This window comes from Blastomyces dermatitidis (genome assembly GCF_000003525.1).
Source record: "Blastomyces dermatitidis ER-3 genomic scaffold supercont1.16, whole genome shotgun sequence".
Lineage (NCBI taxonomy): Eukaryota > Fungi > Ascomycota > Eurotiomycetes > Onygenales > Ajellomycetaceae > Blastomyces > Blastomyces dermatitidis.
In genome coordinates, this window is record NW_025544789.1 from 268,548 (window position 1) to 285,614 (window position 17,067).

The window sequence follows — 17,067 nt, forward strand, 5'->3', positions numbered from 1 at the left end:
GTGTAATAAAATAGTCTATATAATTAATCGGGCGCAGTCTGTCACAGAGATTACTTTCTTATTTTTTCTAAGTCATGATTTCATTTTGAGATTTGATAGATAGTTACTTTGTATGTTTTTTTAATAATTAATCTCAGTGAAATTCATATTAAGAAATGTATAAGATCAGATTAAATAAGATTAAATATGAAATTTATAATTCTGATAGTCAGTCTAATTACATAGATTTATCTTATATCTTTTATTTAAAAGAGTTTTAGTTAACTTCTAATTATTTCTATAAGATTCTTATATAATTATTATATAGATTTATTTCATATTTTTCAATTTAAAAAGTTTCAGTTAATCTTTAATTATTTATTATAAGATTCTTATGTAACTGTTATATAGATTTATTTTATAAGATAAATTACTTTCTATAAAATCACTTTTATTAAAGAGAAGTATTTATAGACTGATCACTGAAATCATGAATTTCATATTTAATCTTATTTAATCTAGTCTCATACATTTCTTGATGTGAATCCCGCTGAGAGTCTGATACTAGTTATTAAAAAAACATACAAAGTAACTATATATCAAATCTCAAAATAAAATCATGACTTGAAAAAAATAAGAAAGTGATCTCATTTGATTTCATTTAGTTTCATTCTTGATATAAAGTTACTATTTTTAGACATTTTAAGGTTTTTTTTAGACTATTTTTAATTTTTTAAAAAGTAACACTTATTGATAATGCTTCAACAAGATTTAAAGTCATTTAAAGCAATAAAAATAATTTAAATTGAGAAGTAAAAATCATAATCTCATTTGAAAAATATAATAAGAGTAGACAGTAAGTCTCACTGAGACAGTATGAAACTACTATCTAATATTAAAACTGTGTAATGAGATCAGTTGAATTGATAATAAGACTATTAAAAATTCTAGTCCTGGTTTCAGACACGGTCACACGGTCAGTCTAAGTATTTATAAGTTAATTTTTTACTTGTTTTTATAAATTATTATTCTTTAATACTAAAGTTATAAGAACTTTTTCATTCTTTTATTAACTCTATAGAATTATAGAATCAAGATATTTATAATTTATAATTACTCTTTATAATTACTTAGAAAGATTCAGATCTATAATTTATAATTACTTTTTATTTACTAGAGTAATCTGATTATTTTATAGAATTATTTATAGTATAAATAAATCTTTTCAGAGTAGTATAAATATTTTAGATCTATTTATAAAATTTTATCTCTTCAATCTCACTCATTTTATTTGCAATATACACTGCATATCTATTCAAAAATAGAAATATGAGAATAGTGCGATCTCCGAGTTATGTGGATGATATTGGTCTAGTCTACAGCTCAAAAACTATCAAAGAGAATTTGAAAGTAATTGAAGAAGCTGCAAAGGAAATCTTTATTAGAGCAGATATCAATCAAATTCAATTTGATATGAATAAAACTGAGTTAATTCATTTCTTTTCTAGACTCAATGAGAAAGAACTATCTCTAACTCTTTTAAATAGAGAGATTAAACCCAGTGTAAATGTCAAATGGTTAGGAGTATGGTTAAACTCCAAGTTGAATTTTAAATATCACATTCAACAAAGAACTGTCAAGGCAGAAAGACTACTGAACAACATAATCAGACTATCAAATACAGAGAGAGGTCTATCCTTCCAGGCTATGAGACAGTTATATATAGCCTGTATTACATCAGTAGCTGATTATGGAGTTCAAGTTTGGTGGAATAATCAAGGGAATTTCACTGAACTCTTTCAAAGTCTGCAAAACAGAGCCTTGAGAAGGATTCTGAGAGCATTCAAATCATCTTCTATTAAAGCAATGAAAATTGAAGCTTCAATTCCTCCTCCTGCTATTAGATTTGAAAAGGCCTGTATGAACTATGCTCTGAGAGTTGTAAAGATGAGCTCAAATCATATAATCAGAGAAAGAGTCTCTTCTTCATTTCCATCAATTAACTCTGGAAATGAACTGGATTGAAATAGATTTCTTGATTGAAATGAAGATAATTCTTCAAAGAAAATGTCTTCTCAACTGTACAGACTATGCTCTCTGATTAAAAATCAATTTTCTTCTTTAAATGTTGAAAAAGTTAATCATGAGAAGTTATCTCTCTGGAGAGAAAAGCTTGAATCTCTTATAGACTTACAAATAAGTGAACTATCAAAAGAGAAAGAATATGAACAGCATTTGAAGAGAATTTCTACAATCAATATAAAAGACTCTATTCTGGTTTATTCAGATGGCTCAAAAAATGAGAACTTGAATAGATTAGGCGCAGGCATTGCTTATACTGAAGATAATATTAATTTTATCTCAGATTTCTGGAATCTAGGCTCTGAATGTGAAGTCTTTGATGCTGAACTATTTGCAATAGTGAAAGCTTTCAAACTCATTGAAATAAAATCTCATAAAAGAGGAAATTGTTTGAAAGAGGCATGGATATTCTCTGATAGTCAAGCTGCTTTAAAAAGACTTAGAAATAGTCAGATTCATAATAGTCAAATGAATCTTGAACTGATCTTAAACTCTGTTTTGAAAATTCAAAAGAGAAGAATATTAAAGCTGATAATTCATCTGCACTGGGTTCCTGCTCACATGAATATTCATGATAATGAATTGGCTGATTCAGCTGCAAAAAAGGGTGCAGAATTAAGCAGATCTATTCAAAAAATTATGTCCTGATCTTTTATAAAGAAAAAAATAAAAGAATCTTGTTTAGACAAGTGAAATGAAAGCTGGCAGAAACAAAAGAAGAGTATACATTATTCAAGATTTGAAACAAAACTCAAGTGGAAATCTTGTTCAATTAAATGTAAAAAGAAAATATTCTCATCTATAATACAGCTGAAACTAGGACATGGCTATTTCAAATCTTATATACAAAGATTTGATGATAGATTTGACTCAATAGAATGCTCATTCTGCAATACAAATGAAAATTCTGAGTATATTGTAATACACTGTGCATTATACAATAGTCTCAGAGCCAGATTGAAAGAGAAGTATGATCTAAATTAATTAAATATGAGATTCTTATTCTCAACTGAGACAGGAATTAAATACTTAATAGACTTTCTATCAGAAACTCAAGCAGCTACAAGAAAATGACTAAATTCAGAATTATCTGAGTATGAAGAGGAGGAAATTAATCAGATATAGTCTGTTAAAACAGCTATACACTCTCTTTTAATAATTTGTTTTGTTATAGTCTCTCTTTACTTTATCTTTTTCTTTATCTTTTTCTTTCAATTTCTTTCTATCTATTTATTTAATGTGTTTATCTTTGAGACTGTGTTCTTTTTCTCTTTTCTTTTGTCATGATATTGTCAAATGGTTTCAAAGTATCAAAAGATGTTAAAACACTGCAATTTGTAAACAGTTTTTGTATTCTGAGCTGGAATTTTCTGATTTTGCATATCTGAAATTGATGAATGTATAATAGTTAACTTTACAGACATAGAAAAAACCCTGAGAACTAAAGTTCTCAGGTAGATGTCATAGTCTCTGACTGCATACATCTATAATTGAAGAATAATAATAATAATAATATAAAATTTTATCTTCTTTTCTCTTTTTCTATAATAGCTTTTATTCTTATAATCTATAGATATTCTCATTCATTTACAAAGTATTTTTACTTAGATAATAAAGAGAGAGTATTTCTAATAATATCTATATATTAATTCAAAAACTTCTTAAGAATAAATTTTTTTTAATTTTAATATCTTTATAACTAATATCTGATTATTACTAAGCTTTTTATAAGTATTTCTATAATATTTTTAATTACTTTTTATTAGTTAATAATACAGAGATATTATTATTTATAATAGTATTTTTACTTCTCTCAGTTTTATTATTATATCTGATCTTTAGATTAGTAGTTAACTTTGTATCTCTCTTAAATAAACTTTTAACTTTCAGTAGTATAGTTCTACATTTTATTATAAGTCTTATTATAAGTAATTTCTTATATATTATAGCTGATAGTTTCTGTAATGCTTTTAATACTGTCAGTACTTTTTACAGCTCTGTAAATCTATAATTATCTTCTTTTTACTTATACAATTTCTGATTAGATATATGTAGATATATCTAGATTATCTATTAATAATTCTTATTATTATTATTATTATTATTCTTTTATTATACTTATATACAAGCGGAGCTTATAATGAGTTGTTATATAATGCTAAATACAGATCAAGTGTTGATTATACAGAAGAAAATACAGATATTAAGATTATATCAAGATAACAAGAACATAGAAAATACAAAGAAGTGATAATTAAATATATGTAATAATAACTTCTTATTTCAGAAACATAGAGTAATTTATTAAAGTAATTTTATAAGAATAAGTACTCATAGATAATTATTTAAGTATTTACAGCTTGATATAATATATACTAATAGCTACTAGAAGTATTCATAATAAAAAGATAAAATGTAGAAGTTAATATATAATAGTATTCAAGCTAAGTATGACAGACTGCATTTGATCAATTATATAGACTATTTTATTACACTTCATAGATTTCTTCTGAAAGCTTCAATTCTCAGTCACTAATTCTTAGTTGATGAACTTATGAAATTTCTATTCTTTCACTCTGAAGCTTTATTACATATGTGTATAAATATTCACTCTGATCACTGATTCTCTGTCACGCCCCCGGCCGCGTCAAGGCCCCGTTGCGGTTTCACACGGCTCATCGCTTTCATGCGGATGATTTCATCTCATTTGAACCGGTTTTCAACCACTCTATGACATCATTCAGATATATTATAGAAAGATTTAATTGATGAATATAAGAACCTCACTTCTATATAAGGTCAGCAGATTACTCTTCTCTGATAGTAAGACATCACTGAGGTATTACTTCAGCTATTCTCACTTATAAAATAAGAGAAGAGTATTTATTCATTGTCTATATAGAATAGCTAGATATTGACTTCTTATTAAAGAAGTCAGTAATTCATTTTTCTTCTACTGAAATATATATAAGAGTTACTGTATTTCTTATATAATCTTCTTAGTATACTAAGTACTATATCTGTGATATTCTTACAATAACTCTGTAGTCTATAAGCTTACTATTTATGCAAGATAGTTAAGCTCATTTATACAGCTTCTTAAATAACTATCTCTATATAATATTATTAACTAGTCACTGCTTTAGTTTCATTATGTTACAATTTGAATTACTTAATCTGATTACAAGTTTGAATCAGTCAATCTCTATTAACAGACTGATATAATCTCACATATCTGTGCTGAGACTGACTTAATCTCACTCTCTGAGAGAAACTTCATATTATTTTCTAGAGTGTGTATATTTCTACTCTGATAGAAATCTGAGATTTCTGAATTCACTGTATACTTTGATATAAGCTCTTTAATTATTCTATCACTGCTGCAGTCTCTACACATTGACATCTATTATAAAGATAGAGAGATTAAGATCAGAGATTCTCTGAGTTATAAGAGAAATACATTGTCTAAATTTCACAGCTTTATCTATACTCTTGAACAGAAATTCTACCTTAATCTAAGCCAGTTTAATACTTATAAGATATAAGTAATATATATTATCAATCTTCTTGAAGATATCTCTATGATTACTTGAGCTATTAAGAAGAGAAAGCTTGAGTATATCAACACTATTATAACTTGAAAAGAATTCAAAGACTTTCTACTGAATCAAATTGAAGATCACTGTAACTGCAGCTTCACAGCAGTGCAGCAGTTTAACTTATTATATTAATAAGATAATGAGAATTCTTTCAATTTTAATACAAGATTTGAAGAGTATTGAGAGAAATTAACTGATAATTTAAATCAATTAAAAATATAGCTTTATCTCACAAAGTTAACTTATAAAATACAGATAATAATATCACAGTATTAGAGTTTATTAATTAATTATATTAAGCTTGTTAACTTAGCTTTCTGAATCTATTTGAATAATCAATACTTTAAGAAAAAGATTAATAAGATCTCTTTTAAGTAATCAATGACAGAATTTAAATAACACTGTGATAGCTTCAGTGTGAAGAAAGTAAAGAAGAATTTTAAGTATTCTGATTCTTCACTCACTGTAAAGAAATATTAAAAAAGATTTAATAAAGATTTCTGTTTTAACTGTGAAGCTGATAATCACTATACTAGTAATTATAAGAAGCTGAAGAAGAGAAGAAACTGAGAAGATATCTTCTTAAAGTTAATCTCTCTTCTAATAAATGTATCTACAGAAGATGAAGAAGAGAAAGAAATGAAAAATTAATAATTCTCACATCTCTGAGTTCATGTTATAATCACAATAAATATCTCAAATAAGAAGATATTAGTGAAATATCTACTTAACTTCAGAGTGAATATTAACTTTTTATTCTATTTCTTTTCTTTAATGAAGAGTTGAAAGAAGATAGATCTATCAGATTATATGAAATTTATTAATAAAATTAAATATCATTATTTTAATATAATTCAAGTGAAGTATGTAATCACAGACTTAGAAGAAATCTTTAAAAAGAGTAGTCTACTTCTTTATATTATTAATATTATAGATAAGAATGTCATTCTAAATCTTTTATAATTAAGAGAAAATAATTCTCTCATTGACTAAGTCACTTAAATATAATAGTATCATCTCACTAATGAGAAGACAGTGATAGAGAAATTTAAAGAGTTTCATTAAAAGAATCTTGAGAAAAAGATAGAGTTGATATACTATGTAGTAGATAACTGATACTTGAGAATAGATAAAGAAGTTATTACTCTCACTGTAAAATTAACAGCAGTATCTATCATTGAAGATGAATAAATATAATGTCTCTTTACAGATTATAAGAATGTCTTTTCAGAAAAGAAAGCAGTGAAGTTTTTTGATATCAAGATATAATATAAGATTCATCTTAAAGATGATATAATAACACTGTACAGACCTCTTTATAACTTGTCTGTAAAGAAATTGAATATTCTGTACAAATATCTTGAGAAAGCATAATCAAAGAACTGAATATACTCATTGAAGAGTCTGACAGAGATATCTATACTCTTTATACTCAAGAAGAAACAGTAGACTATATCTATGTATAGACTACAGAAATCTTAATAAGATAATATCTTAATAAGATAATAATTAAGAATTACTATTCATTATTATTAATTAATAAGATGATCAATTGATTATCTGAAGTAAGAGTATTCTCAAAGATTGATATATAGAATGTCTATTATAGAATCAGAGTTAATAAAGATAATATTTGAAAAATAACTTTTCATATCAAGTACAGTAATTTTAAATATCTTGTTTTATCTTTTAATCTTTATAATGCTTCAGTCATCTTTCAGATCTATATAAATGAGATGCTGAAGAGCCTTGTCAATATCATCTATATAGTATACTTAAACAATATTTTAATCTTCTCAAAAATGAAAAAAGAATATGATACTCATATTCAAGAAGTATTAAGTCACTTAAGACAGTATTAACTCTATACAAACACTGAAAAATGCTCATTCTACATGCAGAAAATTAATTTCTTAGATTATATTATGAGATAAATAGCATTTCAATGAACAGAAGTCAGATCTTCATTATTAAGAACTGATCAGTACTGCAGATGTATCATGAAATACAGATATTTATAGAATTTATGAATTTCTACAGATAATTTATCTATACATATTTATAAATTACTGTTTCTCTTACAGATCTGTTAAAGAGAAGTGTGAAAGATAGAAAAATAAAACTGTTTATTCTCACTCAAGATATTATATAGACATTTGTAGAATTGAAATAAGCTTTTACAGATATCACAATACTGAATCACTTTAATCTTAACTTACTTAGTCAGTGTGAGACTGATATATCTAAGAATGAGATCTATGAAATCTTTTCACAGTTAATACTGAAGATCTTTCAATATTGAAAGAATCAGAGAATAATAAACTCTGAAAATACAGATAATGAAATATCTGTGAGAGAAGACTTTTTCACAGAGTTTATAAAATACTGTGAATAAAGATCAGTGATCTTCTTCTTCAAGAAGTTATCACTCATGCAGAGAAGATATAATACTCATAATTAAGAGATGTTAGTAATTGTTAAATTCTTTAAAATCCGATAATATTATCTTCAGAGTAGTAAGTATTCAGTGTAAGTTCTCACTGATTATATAAATCTATGTTACTTCTTAATAACAAAGAACTTGACAGAATATTAAGTCAGATGAGTAAAGCTGCTTTCAGAGTATAATTTCTATATCTGATACTGTTCAGATTAGCTTAATTCTGCTGATACACTATCTAAGCAGTCTGATTATAATATTATTGATAAGAAGAAGAATTCTATAAAAGAATCTCTATCATCACTGCAGAAGAAGCTGACTGCAGAGAATTAAGATTCTCTGAAGCTTAAGAACAGCATCAGTAAGACAGCTGTATAACTCAGTATAGAAGATGAAAGAAAACTCAGATCTCTGCAGAGAACTAATACTGAAGATTATAAGCTTCTTATATAATATCTTACTATCATTGAATTGATAAAGAATAAAACAGTCTACAATCTTTCAATCTAACTACTTTTAAAATTTATTAATAAGTTATAGAAGAGAGATATCTCTACTACAGCTTAAATTTAGAAGTTGAAGAAGAAAGAATCTGATTTAAACTTGAAAAAGACAGACTCTGAGTAGAGCAGTGCTGCTAAGAAATCAAGTCACTGATAATTAGAAGAATATGAACTTCTACTGCTAAATAATTCAGTCTTTATCTCTCATAGCTAGACTGGCCGCCGGGATCATGAATTTCACGTTTGATCCCATTTGATCTGGTCTCATACATTTCTTGGCGTGAATCCCGCTGAGACTGGCTATCAAAAAAACATGCAAAGTGACTATATATCAGATTTTAAAATGGGACCATGACTTGAAAAAAATAAGAAAGTGGTCCCATTTGGTCCCATTTAGTTCCATTCTTGGCATAAAGTTACTATTTTTAGACATTTTAAGGTTTTTTTTAGACTATTTTTAATTTTTTAAAAAGTAATGCTTTTTGATAACACTCAAATGAGATTTAAAGTCATTTAAAGCAATAAAAATAATTTAAATTGAGAAGTGGAAATCATGGTTCTATTTAAAAAATGTGACAAGAGTAGACAGTAAGTTTCACTGGGACAGTATGAGACTACTATCTAATGTTAAAACCGTGTAATGGGATCAGTCGAATTGGTAATGAGACTATCAAAAAATCTGGTCCTGGTCCCAGACACGGTCACACGGTCAGTCTACTCATAGCAGAACAGTGTATCAGAAGTTATTAAGAATTTATTATAATAATTCTCATACAGAGCACTTCAGATTAAAGAAGACTGAGAAGCTTTTAAAATATAAATATATTTAAGACAAGCTTTAAACAGATATCAAAGAGTATATTAAGACTTATAATATCTGTCAAAGAATAAAGATTTCACAGTATAAGTAATATAGTAAGTTAGTATCACTGTCTGTTTCAAAGAGCTTATAACAGAATCTATTAATAAATTTCATAGTTGATCTGCTGAAGTTGATAAGAGTTAAAGAATATAATTCAATTTTAATTATTATCAACTATTTTATAAATATGATAAAATATATTTCTACTTATAAAAAGATTAAAGCCTCTGAATTAACTGATCTGTTTTTAAATATTATTATTCATGATCACAGTGCTCTGAAATTATTAATAATAGATTAAGAATCTCTCTTCATCAGTAAATACTGATTAGCTCTTTACTATTATCTTATAATAAGATGTCTTCTCAGCACTGTATTTTAACTGCAGATAGATGATTAGACTGAACACTAGAATCAGATATTAGAACTGTATCTTCAAGTATTCTATTTATATTATCAGAATGATTGACTCAAATATCTTTTAACTGCTGAATTTATATATAACAATGCAAAGAATATAATCTTAAAAGTATCTTTTTTCTATACTTATTATGAATATAATTCTTCATTACTCAGTAACATCACAGATAACATTTCAAAAAAGAGAATAGATAGTCAGAATATTAAACAGACACAGAGAACAGAGTATCTCTTAGTATTAGAAGTAAAAGCAAGATTGAAACTTTTAAATAAAATTTATAAGAAGATAGTGAAAAGCATTCACTATGCTCAGAAGTAGTAGATAGAATACTATAATTAAAAACATCTTTTAATAAAGTTCTTAATAGAGAATTAAGTGCTACTTTCAGCAAAGAATATTAAGATAATAAGACTGTATAAGAAGCTCAGTGAGTGATAACTAGAATCTTTCTCAGTAATAAGAGAGATAAGTAAGCAGATATATAAGTTGAAATTACTCTCAGAATTGAAATCAATTCATTCTGTTTTTCACATTTTCTATTTAAAGCTCTATAAGCAATGTCTCAAGACAGAGCTGTCTCAGTCAGATAATATTAAGATTAAGAGTAATACTGAATATCTTATAAAGAAAATATTAAATAAGTGAATATATTACAGTAAGCTTCAATATCTCATTAAATAAGAAAATTATTCATTATCAGAGAATTTATGAGAACTGCTTAAGTATTTGAAAAATGCTGAGAAAGAGATTACAAGCTATGAGACAGCTAGTAGAGACTGTCTTATTATATACTAGAGACATTGAGTAAGAAATACTACTTAAGACTTCTCATTTTTTTTTCAAGAGTTTTTTTAGAGATAATCTTATAATAATGAGTTGATATTTTATGAACTCTGTAGCACTCTTCTTCTATTTTCTCTTAAAGAGTTTTTTTTTAGAAGTTTAATAAGACTATACAAGTGTAAAATTCCTGAAGCAGTTAGAGAAAAGAGATATTTAAAATTAATAAAAAGATTAATATTATTAATCTGCAGACTGCTGCTATTCTAATAGAGCTACAGTCTGCTGAAAAAGTAAAAAGAGAGAATCTCAGAGTCTACTCATTAATAATTATACTCTTATTAAACTTATTCTTCACTGTTGAAGTCTCTAACACTAATATCTTTATCTGTTAAGAAGTTAGCACTGCACTACTGTAAAGAAGCATGCTGTAGAAGAGTATAAAGATGCTAAAGTATACTTATTAATTTATAAATATCTCAGTATCTACTTTAATTAAAGTGAGATTCTCTTTAATAAGTAATTAATCTTTATAATACTTTCAACAGCAGTACTGACTGATCTCTTCTTGAGATCAGTCATTCTGAGATATTTTTTCATCTCAGAGACTCACACTTTCATCTTCTTTTACAGATGAGTAAGAAGAATCTCTTCAGTCTTGATAGAATTCATCAATACTTCAAGCTCTGAGACTCTTACTCTGTACTGCTTAGATATCTGAGCTTCTTATCAGAGCTGATATGACATCTTCTTATAGAGTAGATAATACTTATAGAGAGACAGAAGTTATTGTTAGAGATATAATAAAAATAATAGAAGTAAGAGAAGAAACAGATATATAAGATTCTTCTCTTCTTCAGCTGCTTAGTATAGTGTAGATATATAATAGTATCAGTCAGAGACTGCACTGAAGTCTTTTTACAGAGAGAAGATAAAGAAACTGCAGAATTCTGTAGACTTAACTTAGCAGTATTCTGAGCAGAGCTCAGATATGCTGCAGAAGAGAAACTACAGATTAAGCTTCTCAGAGTCACTATTCTCAGAATCAAGCTCTTGTCAGAGTTCTCTCTGAATGATCACACAGAGTCATACATCATTATATTGACTGAGAGGGAGAGTGACATTACAATAGTAGTAGAGAGAGTAGAGAAAGAACTGAATATAAATGAATCAATTAACAGAAGAAATAACATCTCACTGCAAGGTACAGTGACTACTGCCACAGCTGTAAGAGAAGCAGAGAAAGAAGAAGAAGAAGATATGACAATGAGAGCAGTACTTCTACAGTTCATTGATATCACTGTCTTCATCTTCAACTGAGCTTTCTTAACAGTCATAGAGACTGCAGCTGCATCATGAAGATATTTACTCACTAGAAAACATCAGAATAAGTTCTTTATTATCTTTCAAGAATGATACTCTCATACACTCACTGTTATAATTAAAGAGAAGAAAAGAAAATTATGTTATAAGAAGAGAAAGATCTTTTCAAAAAAATTCTATTACTACTGTTAACTTTGTCACTAAAATACATCACTTTTACAGAGAATTTCATATATAGAACAGAATATAATGAGAGATCTGTAAGTCACTTATTAACTATATTTTTCACATTTCAAATTGATATATAAGAAACTCACTTATTATATAGTTGATTTGAACAGAGATGAGAAAAGAAGATCTATACAGTCAGTAGAAAAACTCATCTATTTCTTTGTATCATACACAGCACATGTACTGTTAAATCAGTTGATAATTATTACTATATAACAAAGATAATTTCTAATCTGATAATCTTAGAAGTATCAGAACTATACTCTTAAAGAGAAGAATATTATCATATCTCTAATCATACTAAGACTCTGCTGTGATTTTATACAGCTTATTACTTTTATATAGATAATTTCATTTTATCTGAATCAGTTTTCAATTACTCTATAATATTATTCAGATATATTATAGAAAGATCTGATTAATAAATATAAGAATTTTACTTCTATATAAGATCAGTAGATTACTCTTTCTTAATAGTGAGACACTGCTGAGATATTACTTCAGCTATTCTTACTCATGAAATGAGAGAAGAGTATTCACTTATTATCTATATAGAATAGCTAGATGCTGACTTCTTATTAAAGAAGTCAGTGATTTATCTTTTTCTTCTACTGAAATATATATACAAGTTACTGCATGTCTTATACAATCTTCTTAGTATACTAAGTATCATATCTGTGATATTCTCACAATAACTCTGTAGCTCATAAGCTCACTATTCAAGCAAGATAGTTAAGTCTACTTATATAACTTCTCAAACAAGTATCTCTATATAACACTGCTGACTAGTCATTACTTCAGTTTCATCATGTTACACAGTCTTTCTCTTAAGTGTGGAGACACATAGGTTAATCAGCAGTTGAAAGTGATATGTTCTAATCAGTTACAGTTAATGCATACTTCATATTAACATCAATCAGTAACTTTCTCAGAAGTGATTTCAGAAACTCAGAAGCCTGATTAAACAGCAGAAACTCTTGCTTATGTATAGATATTTAAATCTATTCAGTTTATAATATCTGTATTATTACTGTTCTTCAGTATAAGTGTATAAGTGACTGAAGTATAACATCTTCTATCACTTTTCTGTATACTCTTGAGCTTGATAAGACAGTTATTCAATGTTTGAAGCTGTGTGCAGAAACCTTTATAAGTCTGATCTTTATCTACTTTTACAAGAATCTGTAAGAGTTTAAAAGTTAATGTTTTCTTAAGTATACTAATCTTTATTTAATTCTCTCAAGATTGATTATCTGTTTCTAGAATCTTGATATTGAAGTCAGAAATAAATGTTATAAGAGAAGTATTTCTTTATCAAACACTCTGTAATCAATCTAATACTTTTTATTATATAACAGTGTCTCAGAACAGAATATCAAGATATTTAATAATATTATCAGATATTTACAACACTGATTCACATGCTTTTATTCATGAATAAAACTTCTGTTTTATATAATTCTTTAATCATTCATTGATATATTAATCTTGATTAATTAATAAACTGATGACATCTTTATCTACACTCAGTTTCATAAGCATTTTCATTCATTATAATGAGTAGAGAGTGAGATCAGAAGTATTGAAATATATAAAAGTATCTAAGTATTCTTTCAGTACTTTTATATTTAATTCTATAGATATTGAAATTGTCTGTACAGAAGTTTCTTATTAAGATAATTATTGAATTTCTTCATATTAATATTATTAAGTTGTATACATATCTAGACTGACCGTGTGACCGTGTCTGGGACCAGGATCAAACTTTACAGTTATCATGTTGTCTAAAAGCATTACTTCTGATCATAGTTTGTATTTATTACATTGATTTCAAATCCTGTTATTTCAAATATTAAAGGTCTCAGATTCACTTTTCAAATAAAAATCTAGTCTCTGATAAAGAATATGTTTGAATTCTTAGTCACATTTTCATTCTGATCTCATTATTGAAAATGATATTAAATGAGACTATGAAATCATTTCTCACTTACATAATATCATAACATAGTGCTCATTTGTTGAAAATTCAACAGAGAGTGTTATTAAATATCATTACTTTTCTGAACACAGATTATAATCAATATTATTTTAATTAAAAAAAAAATATAAAATACAAAAAATAATAAAAAAATAAAAAATAAAATAACAAGAAAAAATCACAACAAAAAAAAAAAAAAAAAAAAAAAAAAAGAGAAAGAAAAAAAGAAGAGAAAGAAAAAGACAGAAAGAGAAAGAAAAATTAAAAGAAAAGAAAAGAAAAAGAAAAAAATAAAAAATAAAAATAAAAAAAAATCAAGATTGCAGAACTGCAGTATTCTCAAAATACTCACTTCTTAGAGTCTTTACAATGTTCATCATCAATCATGTATTTCTCACAGTGAGAATAACACAGCTATGATGAGTTATTATCTTAACATCATCTAATAAATAATCAGTATATATCTATATAAATGTGAATAATTAGAAAATATACACTTAAAAAGTGTGATCAGAGTGAACTCTGCTGTCACTTGAATGACATCAAGAATAGAATGCTGGAATCAATAATTTCTCTCATTGATTTCACAGATAAGGTGTGTGAAGATGATCTTGAGAAATATAAGATTCTCTGACTTCTGATAGAAACAGATCTCATGAAGAGACTCTATTTTCATTATATCAGAGACTGAGTGTTATTAAAAAGCATTACTTCAATGCATATATACTTACTGCAGCAATTCACTCTCTGCACACATGACTGAGAGTTGCAGCTTTCTCATACTGCACAGCTCTCTCTGAGATGCTGTCACTGATTTGTAACTCACACAATCTCTCAGTTCAGCATGCACTGTGTATATACAGCCCTGCATGCTGGGGCTGTGTTAGTCATTATAACCTGGCATGATACTTGCTTTTCACAGGCCATGTTTCATTTGATTGAGAGGAAGAGAGGAACATGACTACTGTTTTATTTGAGAGAGAATAAGTAATTGAATCTGTAGAAGATAATTTGATTTCTTCTGTATTTAAAATTTGATTAATCTATACTCTTTAATTTGAGGGTTTCTGAGAGTGTTTTAATAGTTTTCATATCAGCTTGAAATTAGTGATTGATTGAAGAAGAGAAAAGAGAGAAGAAAGAAATGAGAATAACTTATCTTTATAATATGAAAACAGAGAATTGCTGCAATTATTTGTCCTAGTAATAAAGATCTGTTTTCTGCATGTATCTCTGATACAGATTATATAATAACTGTATATAAAGAATATCAACAGTGCATGTATTGAATAAAGATAATATTGCTATACAACACTGTAGCTGTTTCTATACATCACTGAAAGCTGTTAATATTTTCTTTAAGTCTCTTTATATTTGATAAGTTAGTAATATATTTCAATGCACTCTCTCTTTTATTATCATTATTATCATCATTATCATTATTATCATCATCATCATCATCATCATTACTATCATTATCATTATTATTATTATTATTATTACCATCATTATCATCATTATTATTATCATTATCATATCATTTCTGATCATCTCTTCTACCTTCACTTCTCTTCAACACTCACTGAAATCAATCATGTTATTTCTCTTCAAATATTCTGCGGTTCTGCGGATCATCAAGGTGCATGAGCACTGTCACAGATTGAAGAGAGAGAAGAAGAAGGCATTTAAGTGAGAAGAGACAGATTGCAAGACATGTTATAATGCCTTGAAGAGACTCTGTAAGAGAGTAGAATGATAATGATTTTAAGTAACACTTCTGATAGATTTAGACTGAACTAAGTATAGAAATAATACAGATAATGTCATCTGTGAGAGATTGAAGAAGAAGATAGTGAAGAGTCTCATACAGCAGTGATAAGATCAGGAGAAGTTCTGAGAATGATTTGAGACTAAGATGAAGAGAGAGAGAGAGAAGAAGAGTGTTACTGTAAATAAGCAGTGACAGAAGAAGATTGAGAAGATGTTGAAACAGAAGATAAAGAAGTCAAAACTGATAAGTTTTTTATTTATTAAGAGATAATGATTTTTGATAATACTTCTGTTCTCTAATTGATTAGCAGGAGCTGGCAGAGAAGAAGGGAATTGAGATCTTATTCAGGTCTCAAATGCACTCTATAATTCAGAATATTGAAAAGTCAGCTCTGCTCTCTGAGCATGTCAATCTGCTTATCACTGAGATGGAACCCGAGACAGCAGACCAGGAAATACGGGATTTTGAGACACAGATTAACCTGACTGAGAGAGAGCAGCAGAAACCCTTCTCTGAGAAGATAGTGAAGAAAGATTTTGAGATGATTATTATCTCAGATAAGAAGGAGAAGAAGAAGAAGAAGAATGAGAAATGAATTCTCTCTGAGCATGTCAATCTGCTTGTCACTGAGATGGAACCCGAGGCAGCAGATCAGGAAATGCGGGATTTTGAGGCACAGATTAACCTGACTGAGAGAGAGCAGCAGAAACCCTTCTCTGAGAAGACAGTGAAGAAAGATTTTGAGATGATTATTATCTCAGATGAGAAGAAGAAGAAGAAGAAGAAGAATGAGAAATGAATTATAAAGAATGATAAGAAGAATGAGAAAGAGAAGAAAGATAATGAGTAGAAAAAGTTTCTTTCTTTTTATATTAATTAATTTAGTTGTAAGTTCATAATTATTAATAATTGAAATTAATTTTAAGTTTTTAAAAATTATTGTACAAGTTGTAATCAAGTCAGGAACAATATATATATATATATATATATATTTAACTATCATGATTCACAAATCACTATAATGTATAAGTATCAACATTTTTTCAACATTGATATTTACAATATTAATATATTTTTAATAATATTATCTGATAATGC

General features: G+C 27.2%; 1 protein-coding gene across 1 annotated transcript; it reads left to right on the forward strand.

Annotated features, from left to right (window-relative positions):
- Positions 1 to 16,113: 16,113 nt before the first annotated feature.
- On the forward strand, positions 16,114 to 16,564 carry BDCG_09518 (uncharacterized protein; the record flags this gene model as incomplete). The annotated part of the gene is made up of 2 exons (XM_045425311.1): positions 16,114 to 16,146; positions 16,277 to 16,564. The coding sequence occupies 2 exons, from the start codon at positions 16,114 to 16,116 to the stop codon at positions 16,562 to 16,564; spliced, it is 321 nt and encodes a 106-aa protein (XP_045273838.1).
- Positions 16,565 to 17,067: the final 503 nt, after the last annotated feature.